This window comes from Oreochromis aureus, linkage group 11, assembly GCF_013358895.1.
Source record: "Oreochromis aureus strain Israel breed Guangdong linkage group 11, ZZ_aureus, whole genome shotgun sequence".
In the NCBI taxonomy this organism is placed as follows: domain Eukaryota; kingdom Metazoa; phylum Chordata; class Actinopteri; order Cichliformes; family Cichlidae; genus Oreochromis; species Oreochromis aureus.
The window spans coordinates 20,352,208-20,368,942 of NC_052952.1; the positions used below are offsets into that span (position 1 = coordinate 20,352,208).

The 16,735-nt window shown below is 36.7% G+C and overlaps 1 protein-coding gene across 4 annotated transcripts; it reads right to left on the reverse strand.

The window, feature by feature from the left end:
* Window positions 1-431: 431 nt before the first annotated feature.
* Window positions 432-16,608, reverse strand: otoa (otoancorin). Of its 4 annotated transcripts, none has more exons than XM_031734109.2 (30): window positions 16,421-16,608; window positions 13,337-13,450; window positions 12,483-12,557; window positions 12,273-12,334; window positions 11,454-11,475; window positions 10,368-10,416; window positions 9,200-9,335; window positions 8,837-8,914; window positions 8,549-8,742; window positions 8,337-8,470; window positions 7,824-7,942; window positions 7,591-7,727; window positions 7,142-7,247; window positions 6,796-7,011; window positions 6,546-6,716; window positions 6,280-6,420; window positions 6,068-6,117; window positions 4,957-5,077; window positions 4,747-4,865; window positions 4,514-4,655; window positions 4,224-4,417; window positions 3,889-3,979; window positions 3,598-3,715; window positions 3,199-3,380; window positions 2,542-2,691; window positions 2,327-2,469; window positions 1,756-1,892; window positions 1,535-1,632; window positions 1,176-1,329; window positions 432-896 (listed from the first exon to the last, which is right to left on the reverse strand). In XM_031734109.2, exons 1-30 carry the CDS (start codon window positions 16,452-16,454, stop codon window positions 814-816), a joined length of 3,570 nt encoding a protein of 1,189 aa, XP_031589969.1. In that variant the 5' UTR covers window positions 16,455-16,608; the 3' UTR covers window positions 432-813. The 4 variants fall into 4 exon arrangements, with proteins under 4 accessions (XP_031589969.1, XP_031589971.1, XP_031589970.1 ...); XM_031734111.2 differs by having other exon boundaries at window positions 433-896; window positions 16,337-16,455; XM_031734110.2 differs by lacking the exon at window positions 16,421-16,608 and adding an exon at window positions 16,132-16,282 and having other exon boundaries at window positions 433-896.
* Between the last annotated feature and the right edge of the window lie 127 nt (window positions 16,609-16,735).

The following is a 16,735-nucleotide window of genomic DNA, read 5'->3' on the forward strand; positions in this document are numbered from 1 at the left end:
GCAAAATCAGGCACATTTAACACAAGTGTTCTAAAAACATCTGAAAGGTGGAACAAGTGCTAATAGTTTGATCGAGACACCTGATCATCCTGTTTAGAGAAGAAAAAAAACTTAGAGAATGTTTATTCAGTACAAATATAATGCAGATTAATTTTTGGTAGCTCAACAAATGTTGCACCTCCTCAGGTTTTGTCACTACTGAAGAATACTCTCAATAAATTTAGACCTAATTTTATCAAATAGAGTTCACGGCTGAGTTTTGTAGGGTGGATTTATGTTTTGAGATATTTCTAACCACCATACATGAGTAATATCAATACACAGCTAACAGTTTGTAAAAAAATAACTGTGTCAGAGTTAGCTCTCCTCTGTGCGTGTTTAGCATTGACAAAACAATTTCCAACCGAACATTTCAGAGAAAGAGGAAAAAAAAAAAAAGCAACTTCCCCGTTGGCTGCTGGGGTAACAATAACATTTATTAAGTTGAATCATTCTTTAGTTTTTGTCAGTAAATATCAACTTTTCAAAAAACAGTCTCATACAGAGAACATCTGAAAATCAAACATGAAATTGCTCTGCATTTAATAAAATATATTTTCTTATTAACACATAACAGAGTAAAGGATCTCTAACACATCTCAGTAGGTCATCTAATCATGTGAGCTGCAGCCACAAACATGTATAGATTATCATAAAACATCAATCTGTGCAAACATCTTCAACACTAAATAAACCTGAAGAATTGCTGAACTGTTATTTATTATTATTATTATTCTATGTCTGTAATTAGCTTAAGCAGATAGATGTGATGACTCACAGCAGGAGAAACCCAATGAGAAGCAAGAGAAGGGGCTTCGTGAAGGCTGAAAGCCCCTCTGCACTCAGCAATGGAGCTCCTGGACATGGGAGTGAAACATAAAGACATCTCAGTGATAATATTCAAATGTCACTAAAACCAAAGTCTAAAATTTACATACTGATATATAAATATATCATAATAATTGTTATTACATTGTTATAAATAATTTAAGTCATATTCATGTTGAAAACACTCTGAAATTAGTTTTTTTCAGAATAAGTCAGGCCTCTGTGGCAGCTTTTAATAGCAGGAATTGAACTTTATATTTAGACGATGAAGAACGTGAATTAAAAGCTGTGCACATTTCTATTTTTACCTGACTGAGAATCTCTTTGTGCCTCTTGACGAAAACCAGTCAGAGCCGTTTCAAGTGCTGTAAGTTGCTCATTATTCAACAGATCTCGCTGTTCAGTGGTCACCATGGCTGCACTGTCAGGCCCAAGGGCCTCCAGCTGAGCAACAGAGAGTACCTGCATGGAAAACAGTCAGTCAAACAGGCAGACACCTGAGCTCAAATTTTGTCTTATAAAAATTGGTAAAAATATAAATTAAAAGTTTTTCTATGCAGGCCTATTTCGGCATGGCTCAACACTCGAGTGAATGTATTTGTTAAATCTGGTCTCTGGGTTTCGCTTTTAGCTTAAAAACAATGGTAGGAAATAAAAAGCTGCTTACAGCAAAATTGTTTGGAGGGATGAGTGGGATACACGTCCTGCTGACAAATGGAAAGACAGATGGGTCCAAAGAAGCCAGCTCCGATGCAACCAGCCCAGCTTAGGGACACAGATGAAAACATTTCCAAAAGTGAAAGCTAATTTCTCTCCCAGGTGACACTTCACAGGTATTTTTACGAAATATTCCAGTGGGGTTTTTTTTCTTCACAGATATTATCTTACCAAGGATGTTGCCTAAGTCTACAACCTGTGGTTCTGTCCAGGTGCTGGGTTTCCCAAACGCAGCCACAGCAAGAGTTTTTAACTGCTGTAAACTCTGAAAAGAGCACCTAATACCATCCATCGAGGCCACAGCCCTCCTGTGACAAACACAAACTTTCACAAATTGTACAGTTGTGACTCCGTATGATTGTGCAGCTCTTTACAGTTAAAATAACAGAATCTACTCTAAAAAAGCTTGGTTTATGCACCTGACAAGTAATAAAGTACTTGTGAACTATTTATGATCACTGTCTTAGAAATAAGAAGACATCACAGCTAAAAATAAAAAAAGAAACTTTAAAAAAAGTCTTGCATGGGTGGCAGAGGTTAAGATTTCTTTTATCTGCATATGAGAGAATTTTCACTTCTCAAAAGTACAATAAGTACTTTCATTACTGTTGTAGAGGTGGGAGGAGATGGGCTGTGGGCAAACATGGATCATTAGATTAACAAAAAATAACCTGTGAAAATAAGAGCCTGAAAAAATGGGTGACAGAAATAAAATGAAAAGTGAGATGTGCGGTGGACAAACTTGAAGGCGCTGATGTTGAGCTGTCTGATCTCGCTGGAGCTCAGGCCACAGATGAGCCGGTTCAGTGATACCATATCTGCAGCTCCCAGTTGCTGAGCTGTCAGATTGTTATATTTGGCAATTCCCCTCCACAACGACTCCATCTATTGGCACATAAGTCATATCGTGTGTAATCAATATAGCGGTGAGCATGCAATGCTGTCTCTATGATTCACCTGTGATTGAGTCCAGCCACAGCGGGAAATTCTCTCAACAATATCCATAGGCAAGGGGAGATTCTCCAGGTCAGAGTTTGAAAAACCCTGATTTATACATTCAAGCTGGATGACCACGCTCTCGTTCATCTGTGACACAGGGCCAAAGGCCTAAAGAAATACACAGAAATACTCACACTAACACAAAATAACTAAATATAGGATTTCTACATACAGACAAGCAAATGCAACCTTAAGAAGTTAGGGATTGCATTTTAATTTTAACGCCAGAAGAGAGTGGCAGTTTTACTTGTTTGGATATTTACACAGACGTTATTCCTCTCTAACTTCCATGAAGCTGCAAATTGTACCCAGGTCAGTTTATCAGTTTAGACAAACAGTGATAATAACTGCTTAATTGGCTCTTGGTTCAATACCACTAAAATATTGATTATTCAAAACGTATACCTTAACTTTCATTAGTAAAGCTGTTTAATTAATTGTGGGAAGGTGGGAAAAACCTTTTATGTTCCACCTTGATTTACAATAATTTTTATTACTGTGGTAATCACACTGTGAGTGCCCCAATCAAAGCCAACCGTTAAAACCAGAAATGCTGGAAAGAAAAAAAACAGCCTGATGAATGAACGAGACCAAAATGACTGTGTCTTACTGTACCTCAGTAGCCTTTTTGCTGAGCACAGCCAGTTGATCTGCACTGTAGTTAGGGATTTCTCCAAGTATTTCTACAGTGGCCAGGAAAGTGCTGTTTGACATCTTATCCAACTCTCCTGCTGACCAGTACACATTATCCATTCCCAGTTGTTGAATCAAATTCCCAGTGGGTTCTCTCATGATCTCTACAGGTATACACAATATAATCATAAAACTTTTTTAATGCCACTTTAAATAAAGTGTATTTTAATTTAAACTAAAAACTTAACTGTGGCAGAGATTCAAATCAAAAGTAATGCTGCTATTAGCATGATCAGTGTTACTCTTGCTGTTAGAGATACAAGAACTACAGAAAATAGAAATATAAAACTGAATTGTTGCAAAACAAAGCATTCTTCTCACCCCTCTTTTTACGTGTTGCAGTGGTTGTGGTCGTAAGAGCAAAGATTTTCTTTTTCAGGGCATCTGAAGGATCAGAGAACTGTGACTTCATGTAATGAAGAACATCCTTCATCCAAGGCTAACAGACACAGAGAAGGACAACATCAACAAAAAGATAAACTGAAAATATATATCCATTTTTAATCACAATCAGGAGAGTCACTTCTGCCTCAGTTCTGAATGACTTAATAATGAAAATGACAGAAACAAACACAAGATGATCTACATGTAAGGGTCAAGGCAGATACGCACTTTGTTGGGTAGAGCAGATGTGGCAAACTTATCACAAAGAAGAAGGGGACCGACTGATTCCACAGTGTCCTCAGTCCAATCAGAAGAATTTCTACAGGTGTTTAAAAAAAGTACACAAGACTACTAATTTAGCTTTTTTGTGGACTGTATACAAAATGTATGTTGGTATGTAAGATGAATGTCACTCACACAAAGCATACTGGCTTTATTCCCCTTATTCACTCCAATAGAAGCAATCATTTACAAAATTAACTTCATGTTATATTCAGTAAGACCAATAACTTTTGTGGAAGCTTTTTCCATCTTTTATATACAGTGTATGGTGAATGTCCTACCCAAAGGTCTGGTGAACCATCTTAATAATATCTGCCCTGTATTGTTGAGGAATGTGTTTGCAGGAAACCATCTCCTGGAAAGTGGAGTTGAGGACATCTGGGTTCATTAGACGCAGCTGGGAAGGCTGCAGCTCACATACGAGGGGTCCTAGCTTGGGCAGATCACCACTGGTGAGGCTCGATAAATCTGTCCCCTACAAAAACACAGCCGGCATCTCTAACTGCTGTTGAACAAGCGGATCAATTTATCAGGTAATACTTAGTGTTAATATGTGTATCCTTGTGTGTACATTGGTTAGGCAGAACAGGGCTTTCTTGGTGAGCGCAGGACGAGACGGGGAATTAAGAGGCAAAGAGCTGATGTTGGCTTCTTCCATCTTGTCAAGGAAAATGGGACAGACAGAACTAGGCAAATCGTCCACATCTGAAGGGCTACAATAAAAGCAATGAGAAAACAGATTTCAACACATACTTAAAAAAAATCTAAACAAATTTTCAAGTCTTAAATACACCGTTTGCTTACAGCAGATGAAGAAGCAAATCTGAAGGAATCATATCCAGTTCCTGTTCAGTGATGGTTTTGAAATAGTCTGCTCTCTTTTTCACCAAAGTCGCAAATAGTTTTTTGGCAGCACATCCTGCCTGGAAAAATTTTTGTTATAATAGGTATTCTGTGTGGACTGCACACATTTTATTTAAAGACAACATTGTTTATGTGTGAGTAAATACCTACCTGTACTTTGGAGCGCCACTCTGGATACTCTGTCATGGCCAAAGCCATTTCCATTACACCGCTGTCAGGAACTTCGTTAATCATCTTACAAGTTATGCCCTGAAGGACTGAACGCATCTTCCTGTGTTAGACAAAAATGTTTCAAATGTAGGAGCAACAAGAAGATGACTGTAACTTAAGTACCATAGAAAATTGTAAACCTGCATTAAATGCTTTGGTAAAGATCACATGATAATCTTAAAGAGCTTCACAGAAACAACTAAATGAATAAAATTAAGTAGTAATGAAATTTATGGAGCAGTGACATCAGCTTCACTTTGTTTTATAGTAGTCTGCAGAAAAAAAACGTATCAGGACTGGGGGCTCTTGGTCTTAATGCGGTTGTACTTTGTATTCACACAGGTGCTCCTAGATAAAGAGCAAATAAGTCACAAATGTAAGTGAAACTCTTGTGTTAACATGGCGGCAAGTGAGGGCTACAGAGCTGTAGATTATCTACATTTTATATATAAAAAAGATAAATACTCTGTGAACCATTTCTATGTACAAATACTGGACAGACCTCACATAAACATAAAAACTTGGGTCTATTCTTACATTTGCAGTGACAATCTCAGCAGCATATTTGTACTATTTATGAGCTCTGCAATCTGTTCACATGCAGTACGCATTCAATGAAAAGAAATAACATTGACAGGTTGCTCTAAGGGAGTAATCTATTCTCTCTGTACTTGTAATCCTTCAAAAAGGTCAAAGGACTGCCAATAAAAATGCTCCACAAGGGTGGCAGTGAGTCAATGGGCCAATTCAGGGGCACTTCAGCAAGAACCTATATGGACAAGTTTAGACAGACAGCTCTAAAAACTAAATGAATACAATGTTTTCTGTTACAGTTAAGTCATGTTACCACTTGTGGCAAATATCCAGCTATAGAGAAATATTTCTGATGCTGATGAATCAAGTAATAAAGTCAAGTGCTTTAAGCAAAACTACTGTAGAAACTACTATGTGAATAAATTCCTTGGATGCACTTTCCGTTTTTCTATTAGAAGGGAGTTATTTTTTGCCAAAAAGAGTTTCAGATATTTTGTCAGCAGCACATTTATCTCACCTAAATTGAAGCTTTTTTAGGTCAGCCATCTTCTTTGCCAGGTATGCTGCCTGAGTAAGAACACACCACAAGTGGCACCATTTTTGAGTGAAAAACAACATCATGGAATCAGTCATATACTTACTAGAGCAATGTATGTTAACAGTAAATAAATTAGGAAACTCAACAAAATAATACAATAAAGCTGCCTAAAAGTTACGTAGCAACACTACCTGTGACAAAGTCCAAGTTTTGTTTGTCACTTGGTCCAAAGAGGTGACATTTGCATCGGCCAAAATGTTAATAGAAACGACGTTGAGTAATTGGGAAAACAACTTTGGCACCAGCTCCGGAGGATGCATTTCCTTAAGCATCTACAGGAAAACAATTAATTCTTTTGAGAATATGTTTAAAAATTAAATCAAAGAAAGAACAAATACTTTTTGTTTAAGACACAATGTATTTTGTGTGATGAAATGAAGAATCATGAAGAACTCACCCCCACCAGCATGGCCATAAGCTGTCCCCTGCTCAGTCGTTTGGAGATGTTCTTTAGGCCCTCTGGCTCATTCAGGACCTCTACAGCTTTTACCTGTTTCAATATACAGTTTGGCAAACCTTCTGCAACAGGCTGAAGTTTCATCAGCTCCATCCCCGATATCTGTTTACACTGAGGCGGAGCAGAATGAGGTAAGTATCAAGCAATTAGGACAGCTATCTGAGACAAGCTGTCAGCTGAATTCACCCACTTTCTTTTCACCCAGATGTTTCTCGATAAGAGCATGCAGCTGGCTCCTTGTCCATCGGATGTTGGGTCCCAGCTTTTTGAGAGCCTGTGTGAGATTGTTGGAAGGGACTGTGGCAATTTCTTTGGCAGACAATGCAGTAACAATACTGCTTAAGTGTTGTATTATTTGAGCAGGGTTTGACAGTGACCTCAGAGAACTGACAAGCCGTGTCTTCAGCTTGTGTGGGAGAAGGATAAAAAAGAGAATGAGTAATTACGACACTACAGAGATTCAAGAAACAATTCAATTCTTTGACCAAAGAAGATAAATGGGAAAGTTTGGGTAAGCATAAGTAAGTGAAAAATACCCCTTTGATTTGGGAGCTGTCACAGTGGTCCAGTTGAGAGAGGAGTTTACCGCTGAAGTCAGGATTCAACTCTGGGGGATCATAATAGCAAGCCAGTGGGCCAAGTCTGTGGAGATTCAAAGGTACCAGACAATGCAGCGATTATTTCAAATCCTTCACACACTTGTGTCTCTTTCTGTCCCTATAAGATCTAAGAACAGAAACCTCACTGATGTTGTGTAATTTTGGTCTGTAGCATTAAAGTAAAATCACTCAGCAGCCTAGAAAATGACATGACATGTTATGTACAGCTAGATCCTTTTCCTGCAATGCTTCCTATCACTTCTTTCACACCAGACATGTTAGAGCAGAAAAAGAAAAAGAAACTGGGCTTTCTCCATAGTGACAAATCAATATTTTTACTGTTGACACCTGCACTAATGTACATCAATATACACATGTATACACACTTTTCCACATGTTCTGGAAACTCCTGTGAACTGAAGCACTCTTGGATTCTTTGGAGCAACTTCTTACTCAGAGTGGGGTTCATCATGGGTACCTTCATGATGGATTTGAACTTAGCTGAAGAGAAAAACTCACATAGCTAGAAGGCAAAGTAAAGCAGACCAACCAGGAAAAAATTATAACCTTGTTGTTTTTTCCTCTTCCATGTTTTATTTCTTCTTTATCCTTCTCTCACCTCTACTTTAGAAGAAGAATCAACATCACTTGGTGGTAAATAGGACAGGTAGGGTCCCATAATAGTCAGTGCTTCCAAATTCAGCCATTTCAGTGAAGGGGCGCAGATATCCACACGCTCTATTGATAAATCAAGGTTTTACAATGCACATTTACACTTATAAGAAAAACAACGAGCGATATGAGGCAGAAAACAAAGCACCTTAATAGCCTCTTAAAATGCATGCACAAGATTGTGGTGTGTCAGTGGATCTGTCTGTATGGTCATTTAAATTTTACTGAATTTGTTAAAATGGGATAAAGTACAAATTAAGGTTTAACATAGATCAGAATCAGGGTTATGCAGGTTCTTGCTATAATGGAAGTCCCAACGTAAGTAACATGAGTCAATTTACAGTTTTTCTCACATCAGAAATGCCATCAAGCAAAACTGTAATAGCCTCTGAAGTTATGCTAACAAAACTGTATGTGTGTAAATAGATTTTATCAATAGATTTCTGACTTAATCTCTTACTTAATACTGTGTACATCCATGGCTTTATTGTACAGCTGAAGTAGTTTTGGGTGATCTGATCCTTTGCCCATTGAGCCACACGAGTCCTTTGACCAGGAGGTATGCGATCATGCATATCCTTCATTATGTCCATCCTGGAGCCAACAACAGGTTCAGTTATAAGAAAGGTTATGAAAAAGACAGACAATATGATTGCATAAAAGCCTACTCACGTGTTTTTTAGCTTTGGGATGTCTACGTTCATGAGAAGTTGTTTTTTGAGAAAGGGCACAAGTCCTGCCATAGGTGTAACAGCCCACATCAGTTTTCTGTAGTCATTTGAGTCCATGCTGTTTTTATCCTGTGTGGTCAAAGTTGCCCAGGAAAGAGGGGCTGCAAACGCTTGCATGTAACATCCAGAATCCTCCTAGGGGAAAAGGATAGATGGATGATAAGGCTGCTAAAATTCAGTAACAATTTATCCATTGCATTTTTTTTTTTTTTTTGCTTTTTCCTCTTGCCTTTGGTATACCAACAGAATAGTTTCTCATCAGCTCAATCATGCCTGGAAGATTGCTGCAATTCCACATCTGGTTAGTCTAATAACAGACAGACAGAAAAGACATTAAGGGGCAGAACTCAAACAACAAATAAAAAACATCATATTGACTATGTAGACAATAAGCAATGCTTTAAATAATCAGTGACTTCAATGACTAACCTGGTACTAACAGTAATAAAAAAAAAATTCATTACGTGTTTTCAGTTAATACAGAGTGTATCAAAAAGAATCATCCAATTTCAGAAGGCTATATGTTAAGGTAATGGAGATAGATTATACAGTATGTGTGATTATGGGTGTATGGATGTTTATATGTTCAAACCATTTTTTGTGAAATATCCATGGGGAGTTGACCAAATGACTTCATGTTTGTTCCTGTAGTGACTAAGGTCAGGAGATGACGAAAAGTGGAAAGGAGGGAGTTCGACTGGTTAGCGTCTCTGTTCTGCACAGAACCACTAAGGATAATGAGAGAGCAAAAAAAAAAGCTGATGAGAAGAAATGTTTTCACATATGAAATATACTCAATATCCTTTGATTAACTACACACATTTGACCAGGCAAAAATGTATTCTTAAGATGGAGTTAAATACCAAAAGTCATAGCTAATGAATAACTTATTTACTAACATTTTGCAGCAAAAAGCAAAAGAAAATCTTTTCTTTACACTTATTTATAAATATACTGGCAACCACCAGTGCTACCCCTCAGCCTCCTGGTAGACACATGTATGGTACCAGTTTCAAAATCCTATGTCACCTTGCTCTTAAGTTCACTAGCTGGGACAAAATCCTCATTTTTAGATTTAACAGCACATCTAGTAGATAAACATTGAAGAAGTATGTTTCTTAGTTTTAGACTAGTTGGTTAGTTACTTTTTTTTTTCCTCGTTTATGCATGAAAATTGATGAAGAATGACTTGAGAGTCATATAGAGACAAAAGAACTGGAAGGGGCATGTATGGAGGTTTGGTCCCGTGCCTGAAATTCAGATAAATTATCCCCAATTATCACGTTCAGAAGACTTTCAGAAAACTTACTCTGACCTTGGGGTCGAGATCACTCAGATTCAAACTTGTCCAAGATTTTTAGTAGATGCACCTATGGTATCAATTTTAAAGTCCTACATCGCCTTGTTCTCGAGTTATTGCATTCACAAGATTTTCAGAAAACTTGACCTCTGGCCTTTGAGCTTTAGGCCTTTAAGCTTTGAGCTTGTCCGAAATTTTTAGTAGATGCACCTATGGTATCAATTTGAAAATCCATGGTGACTTTTTTCTTGAGTTATTGAAATCACAAGTGTTTCAGTGGGGTGAGGACAAAAATTAGATAAGCATAAAGAAAAAGATTACATAACAGTCCAAGTAAAGGTATTTCAAATGGATCCATGGACATTATTTGAAAAAAATGTATGGCTTAGCGACATCAGTGTGATAACTGCAGTGACCACTTGCTTCTTTAGGGCAGCAACAAAATACAAAAAAGAATTACCTGGAGTCGAAGACACTGTTGACCTGCATCAAATTAGGCTCTGGGTATCCTGTAAAATCAAACCATTATCAGTTGTGGCTCATATTACAGAATGTGGTCAGGGTATTCAAACTCTCACACTGACCCAGTCAGTATGGTGACTGGAGTTATATTACAATTATTCCAACAAAACATTTTAAGGTTCAGCTTCAGTACACCCTGTGTCAGTTCCAAGATTGTATACATGTTAATTTTTTAATAAAACTAAGCACACAATGATTCAGTAGCGTGTACAACCACCTTTAACAACTTCAAAGTTCCTTATACATAGATTCATCCATCCGTTCTTTTCTGCTTATCCTTATCAGGTTCATGGTGGGGCTGGAACCTATACCAGCTATCTCAGGGCAAGAGGAGGGGTACACCCTGGACAGGCTGCCAGGCTATCACACGGCTAAGACATAGAAACAACCACTCACACTCACCTATGGGCAATTTAGAATGAACAGTTAACCCAGTGGTTCCCAAACTTTTTTTGCCAGGCCCCCCTTTTTTACAAGAAAAATGTGTTTGTGAAGTGTTTGTGAACTAAAAATCAAGAATGTTTGTCCGTGATTTGGAGAGTACAGCGCGTGCTCCCGACGCAGGGAAACTAATTTTGCAGGGGAGACCTACCTTGGCACTTGTGCAGGTGAAGCCAAAGGGAAGATATGCTTCACCATATTTTCCTGTCTTTGGCTTGGAAGGAAGTTGGTTTGGAAACATATTTGGCGATGCTCTCCTGCTTTGCGTTTGTGTGGGAGCCCCGTCAAAAACCTGTCCACAGTGTCCAAGCGCTCTTTTTTTTCTTTTTTCTTTTCATACCGCGCCCCCCCTGCAATGGCTCTGCGCCCCCCCTAGGGGGCGGGCCCCACACTTTGGGAACCTCTGAGTTAACCTAACATGAGAACCCATGCAAACACAGCGAGAACATGTCAACTCCACACAGAAAGGCCCCAACCAGATTATTTTTATTACGTAGTGAGTGGTATACAAAAATGTGAAAGAGGGTGTACTTTACACACATACACATTCTTCTCTTTAAAAGTGAATTGAAAGTTTTCTTACCCCTATAGTAGCACTTCTTCATCTGATGAAGAAAGAAAAAGGATCCAGTATTTAAGGTAAGGCATTCATTCATTAAAATCACTGGCCCCAAACTGAATATGAACACATTTAAGGTGTTAAATTTGCTAAATGCATATTTACTGTGAAAAACATGACAAGAAACAGGTCTAGATAACCTGGTTCAAGAAACTATTGTTGTGAAGATGTTACGTTTTTTTAAATACCCTGAAGTAAGGTTGCAATGATCCATTGAGTAACTCGAATAATTCAGCTATAAAAAACAATTTTTTTTTCGCTTTGAAGTTTTATTTAATGCATGACTCTGTAGCATTCAATTGTCACCATTTAAATGCCAGTGATTCACCCGCTCCATTAAAGCCTTTACTGGGAAAAAGCTGTTGGGAGGTTGACCAAACCTCAGCTCTGTGAATGTTGACATGCACACTTTTCTTAAAGTTCTTTTAAAGGCTTAGAGACACACACGCACTCATTTAATAGCACACTAAAAAACACATGCACAAAAAACATACAGATGAAGCCTCCTACAAATGTAAGAAAGATATCTAAGAAGACAGAGTAAAGGCTCTTTTACTTTTTCTTGCCTTAGTTTCGGCTGCATGTATACCTGTTTTTTTTTAACCGTGATTATTTATTTATTTTTGGATTTAAGAAAATGTTTTCTTTATAAAAAATATTTGATATCTGATTACTCGATAAATTGATGAGAATACGTAATTACTTAATAATTGATAGCAGCAGCCCTCATCTTAAGCCTGAAAAATAAATTTCTACTGACATAAAATTCAAAAAACACCTTACCAGTTTTTCAGTCACTTTTTCTAACTCAGCTTTTTCTTGAGGCCCCATATGTGGAAGTTGAGCTAGGCAGACATGGTAAAGGTGTGTATTAATGAACACACACTTTTAACTGCATTTACACATGCATGTTTATGAGAACACATATTTACATTAACAAACATATAGTATAAAAAAGGGGTAAAACGGGTATACTGAGTGTGATGTTTTTACCCCAAACTGCAGAGGCCATGATGAGCAGAACCAAACAGGCTCCTCCCTTCGGAGCCATGTGGATAGGCTGTGCGTCTGTTCGACAAGATGGTATTACATAATGTGTTAACATGAACACAAATGACATGTTTGGCACAGATCTTCATTCTTGGGCTTTAATTTCACTTTTAGTTGCATGTAGTTAATCCTTATTGGCCTTCAGTTGTTGTTGAAACTGTCTCTATGTGAGCCACCTCCAGTTTGTGATATACTTCCTCCAGTGAGGATTTATGCTGACACTTCCCTAGTAACCGTCTGAGATATTCATCCTTTGGGAATCTCTGAGGACTTTGGAGGATAACTTGCAGTGAAAAACAGGTTTGGTAATGCACACGATGTACTGTGGAACAATATTTTAGCACCGTGTTTTTGTCTCCTCTTCTTTTTTTTGTCCTATCATTTTTTAATGCATTTGGTTCACATCCATTAGGAATTCCCTTCACCAACATTTGGATCATGTTATCTTGCATTTACTGTTTACTTTACAGAGATTTTGCTTCTCATTTAAATATTTCAGCAGATTATGAATAATAAAGAATGAAAAGAGTATTAGCACAATAATGAGTGTTTTAACCACGCAGTCTCAACAGTATGTATGTACTATTGTAAGAAAAGGATTTAGAGCATATTTTTTCTTTACTAATATATAATCTATTAGAGAGAAAAACAAAACCTTAAAATATAAATGCTCATCTGTGCCAGATCCGTACAGGCTTACAGTTAAATATAAATAAATAGTTCAACATATTACAAGAACTGAGAAAGAAAAAAATAACTTATGCAACTTATGCATATATAAATTAGTTGTTACTTACAGATTATTAGTCTTCTCCTTGGTAGATTTGAGAAAAAACAGGATGGATAAGCATAAGATTTTTCGTCCTCTGTGCCTGTACTTCGTGACTGATGTGATCTGGGAGGATGTCTACCTGTAATTGACATAGTCAAAGCACGCGAATGGCATTAATACAGCACTGTGAGTGGGAGTGTGTGTCTGTGTGTGTGTGTATTTGTCCAAAAGAGAAAAAGAAGCTTTTTTTAACAATCAAAATAAGTTTCAAGTTGAATTCACAAAATTACTGATTCTTCAGGCAAAACCTCAGTAATAAGTCAAAACTGTTTTGTCTTTTTGCCAACACTGCTGAGCATTCATTGCACACTACATCAAAAAACTGAAAACATGTAACTCAGGTTTTTACAATCAATCATGTCTGTATTGCAGTTCTAACTTAGAACTGTCACCCCACAGCTACTACCTCCTAACTATTTTACAAAGTGCTACAGAGGGTCTGGTGAGAGTTGTTGAGTTCCTCCAATCACACAAGAAAAAGAAACATCAAGTTTCAAGTTTTATATATACACGGTATATCTCATAATTCAATCCTATATCACAGCAGAGCGTGTAATAGTCACGCTGGTCCACCATGTTCTTTTCACGCTTTGCCTATGTAAATATGAAATGGACACACAGGCAGAAATTGCAGTACCAGCAGGGGGAGATACTATATTCAAAGTCCAAGAAGTAGCGAGCAAGGAAGGTATGAATCCAGGGTCCTTGAACAATTAAGCTAGGCTACTTATATGTATGTAATGTATGTATGTATATAAATCTGTTGGTAATCTCTGTTTAAACACTTTCCTGTGATATTTTCATGTTGGTTTAAAATAAATTATCTCTCTCTGCTGGAACTGCAGCTTACTGAAACTTATTACACATTTTGCATGTGTGTCTATTACACATTTTGCCATGATATTGAGTTGCATAGTTATTATCAAGTATAAATCAAACAAACATCATGTTGCATGAGAAAACCTTAAAAGAGGACACCTCAGTGGGTAAATTGTGACATGACATATAAATCTGGTACTGTAAGATTCTGTTATTTGTTTACATAAACTATATAGAAAAACGTATGTGGATAAAATCAAGCATTTAAACAGTCTGCTTTACAAACATTTGTTTAAGAATGGGTAATTGAAACGAACTCATTGAATTTGCGTGTGGTATTATAATACAATCCCAACATTACAGCAACAACAAGTCAGTTTGTGAAATTTTATCTCTCCTAGATAGTCTTCGATTAATGATAAGTGATATTGCAAAGTGGAAGCATTTAGGAACCACTGTAACTCAGTTAAATTTAGCCCCTCCAGGCTTTTGTTTGTGATGTGACATATAATATCTCAGTTAAATTGTATTCAAATGGGTCCATTCAAAGGGATGGACCAATAAGACAAACATACCACAACCCACTACAGTATTATTCATATAAAGGACTCTATTTACATTTTCCAGGGCAAAAGCACATAAATATGAAACAACTGCCACTGGTGAGTAAGACTACTATTAAAAAAACAATCAAAAGCTCACATATCTTACTATTAAGTAAATAAAGTATCTGACAGGACAATAGACCAATAATATATTTTTTAAAGTTCATCATGATATCTAGAGCACTGTGCAGTTGCCTCACTAGTTCCTAACAAGCAGCATTTAAAGACGTCCATGTGGCTGAGCGTATATAGCTCATACGGGATTAAAGCAAATCACACATGGGGCACAATTAAATCCTTGTCTCTTTACAATAATACATCAGATAGACATCCTCTTCTCATTAAATATATATAAACAAATTAATTTGAACTCCTTCTTAACTCTTCTTCTTAAACTTTTGCAAATGTCACTCAACAGTCACTCAAACACAGCCATCTCTTATGAATTATATTGTTATGTTCAGACAGAAAACATTCCTGTCACAAGGTAGATGCTGAAATCACTTTTTGAAAATCTGACTTTTATATATCCTTTAAAAAAAAATCTAAAAAAGATGTTCGTTAAAAGTCTCATTAACATTACAAATATCTTTTTCAAGAGACTGCTGACCAAGAAGGTAGTAGCAATTGCATTAAAAGTAACATTTCTGTTACGATATTTTGAGTGGCCAAAAAGGACTGGATTGTTTATGATGTAGAAGACAGATACTTCCAAAAGAGGTCATTTCTTTATTTCATATATAATTCCATTATAAATTATATTTATTACAGCCTATTTCTCAATATAAGCAGAAATATTATATATAAAAAACACACAACCATCCTCAATAATGTTTGGAGTAGCAGGGATTAAGTGGGGACCTTTGCTTATTAGGCAAATGTATAAACCACTATGATGTTATTACTTAGTGGGTGTTCAGCTGACATCCATCCACACATCTTTAATAATAATTTCAAACATAACCTAAGCTAAATTAGCTCACAGTTAACTAACGGTTAGCAAATGTTTATTCATTCGCCTACTATTACCATTAGCCGTTTTACACATACACCTAAAAAGACTGAAATGGTTACATGAACAATAAAAAACTTATAAGGACCTTTTTATTTAATGTGTTTTCAGCTCACATTGATCCATTTACCTTCACTAGTTACTGTGCCACTACCTCCTTGTTCTACGTTAAAAAAAATTTCCTTTAACTTAGCTAAGTAAGCTAACACTTGAGCTATCTTTTACTTATTAGCCTACTGTTACACATTTAAAATGCCTATAAGGATTACAAGAAGTTGGAAAAAAATAATAATAATGCAAATACTCTTGCTTAATATCTTTTACCTTCAGCTGTCCAACTTTTATCTGCTTATGGCTGCCAAATTAATTCTTTACTTTTTTTTTTAAAGTTAGCTAATATTGCCTTTATTTATTAGCTTACTGTTACTGGCAGTACCATTCAAACAAAGTGTAAAGATTTAAATAACCACAGAGAATAGTTGCCAAAAAGAAAAGAAGTACCAGTCAAATGCAGTAAATTGGCCTATACCTTTTCACCTTCTGTAGTTTTGTGGATTAGCCAAGTCCATTCTATTTTCACTGTAAAAGGATTATCATAAACTGGTCCGCCTACCTGGAAAGAGTTTGTGTCCGCTTCCTATGCACATGAAACTCACTCAGTGATTCTTTAAAGTCAAAATTGTTTAGGTGTCTGTGTTTGATTCCTAATATCCTTGACCACTTGCTAATAAACAACCAAAAAACAAAAATTAAACAAATGTAAACACATGCTACAGCTGTAAAATGCAGTTAGTTAGGCATCTAAAGATATCTATATTTAAATACTTATTTTATTTTGTACATTTTTTATGATGTTATTGTTAGGCAGGTTGTGCTAGATTTAGGTATTCTGCTAACAACTATATGACAATCTTATCCTAAATTATCT